Consider the following 1248-nt stretch of genomic DNA (forward strand, 5'->3'; position numbering starts at 1 on the left):
GCCATTGGTGGCCCCGCCGCTGGCTTGAGGCGGGGAGCCAGGGGCGCCAGATCTCACGCTGATGCTCGCCATGGCACCACTGAGGCCATGCAGGGCGATGGCCTCATGGAAGGGCTGCAGGTCGACGTCTACGGACGATCCGGCCCCGGTGGCTGCGGCCTGGCCGGAGGCCGCGACAGACAGCTTCGGCGGCGTCCTGGGGGTGCGCGACGGTGGAGGTGCGGGGGGCACCTTGCCACACAGGAAGCTGATCAGGTCTTCGCGGAGAATGGTGCTCCGGCCCTTCTTCACCCACTCCAGGACATCTCTGATGCGACGCTGGTAGCCGACCTGGACGCCCAGGTCAAAACTTCGTTGGTGGGCATCCCCGCTCTCTTTGTAGAGACTGGTCACGGCCATGGCCGCGTTCTGGAAGGGGTCCCAGATGGACAGATCTGGCTGTTGGCACCCGGCATCCTTGTAGAGCTGGGCCACGGCGGTGGCAGAGATCTGGAAGAGGTGCCACAGCCTCTGCCGCTCGCTCTTGAGCCCCGCTGCCTCCGCGGCCGCCTCCTCCTGCAGCTCGGGGGGCAGCTGCTCCCCCTGCTCGGCCTCGGCCAGGCACTGGCGTTCCCACTTGGAAAACCAGTGCTCCGCCACCTCGGCCTCGCCCTCCTTCGGCTGCTCCTCCATCCTCCTCCTCCTGGCCGCTCGTCTCCTCCACCGCCGCCTCCTCCTCCGCCTACTCTTGCTCCTCCACCTCCACCTCACCTCCTGCTCCGCGCTCCCCTCCTCCTTCTGCGGCCGCCGCCGCCTCCTCCGCGTGCGCCGGCGGGCGGTCGCGCGGGCGGCGGGGCCCTGAGGCCAACTGTTCCGGCGCGCGCCGCCCGCGGCCCTGGTGCACGCCCCGCCCCGCCCCGCCCGGCCCGGCCCCCAGCTACGCCGCGGAGATAACTCCGCAGCCGCCGGCGCCGCCTTGCTGCCCCCTTCCGGCCCCGCCGTCCGCTCCTAGGGCCCCCCCACGGCGCCGCGGCCTCCCCGCAGCCGCCGCCGCCGCCTCCGCCGCTCCAGCCACGGTCCCGCGGCTCGGCCCCAGCCCCCCCGCTCCGCCGCGGCTGCCGCACCAAGAACTCGGAGGGGGCCCGGCTGGAGCGCTGCCTCAACGCGGCGCTTGCCTACCACTTGGCCCTCTTTTCACACATTTTTTGAGACTTGTCGGCTTCATCCAATGAGCTGATCAAATTTTACATCCTATGTTGCCAGAGAGGA

General features: G+C 70.8%; 1 protein-coding gene across 1 annotated transcript in view; it reads right to left on the reverse strand.

Moving 5' to 3' along the window:
• HAPSTR2 (HUWE1 associated protein modifying stress responses 2) overlaps nucleotides 1-822 on the reverse strand; it is a 6192-nt gene extending 5370 nt beyond the window's left edge. Inside the window, exon 1 of the mRNA XM_059385968.1 lies at nucleotides 3-822. Coding sequence (XP_059241951.1) covers nucleotides 3-672 — 670 coding nt within the window. The 5' untranslated portion in view covers nucleotides 673-822. The remainder of the gene's footprint in view (nucleotides 1-2) is intronic.
• Nucleotides 823-1248: the final 426 nt, after the last annotated feature.

The sequence above is a fragment of the Mustela nigripes genome, chromosome X, assembly GCF_022355385.1.
Source record: "Mustela nigripes isolate SB6536 chromosome X, MUSNIG.SB6536, whole genome shotgun sequence".
In the NCBI taxonomy this organism is placed as follows: Eukaryota; Metazoa; Chordata; class Mammalia; order Carnivora; family Mustelidae; genus Mustela; species Mustela nigripes.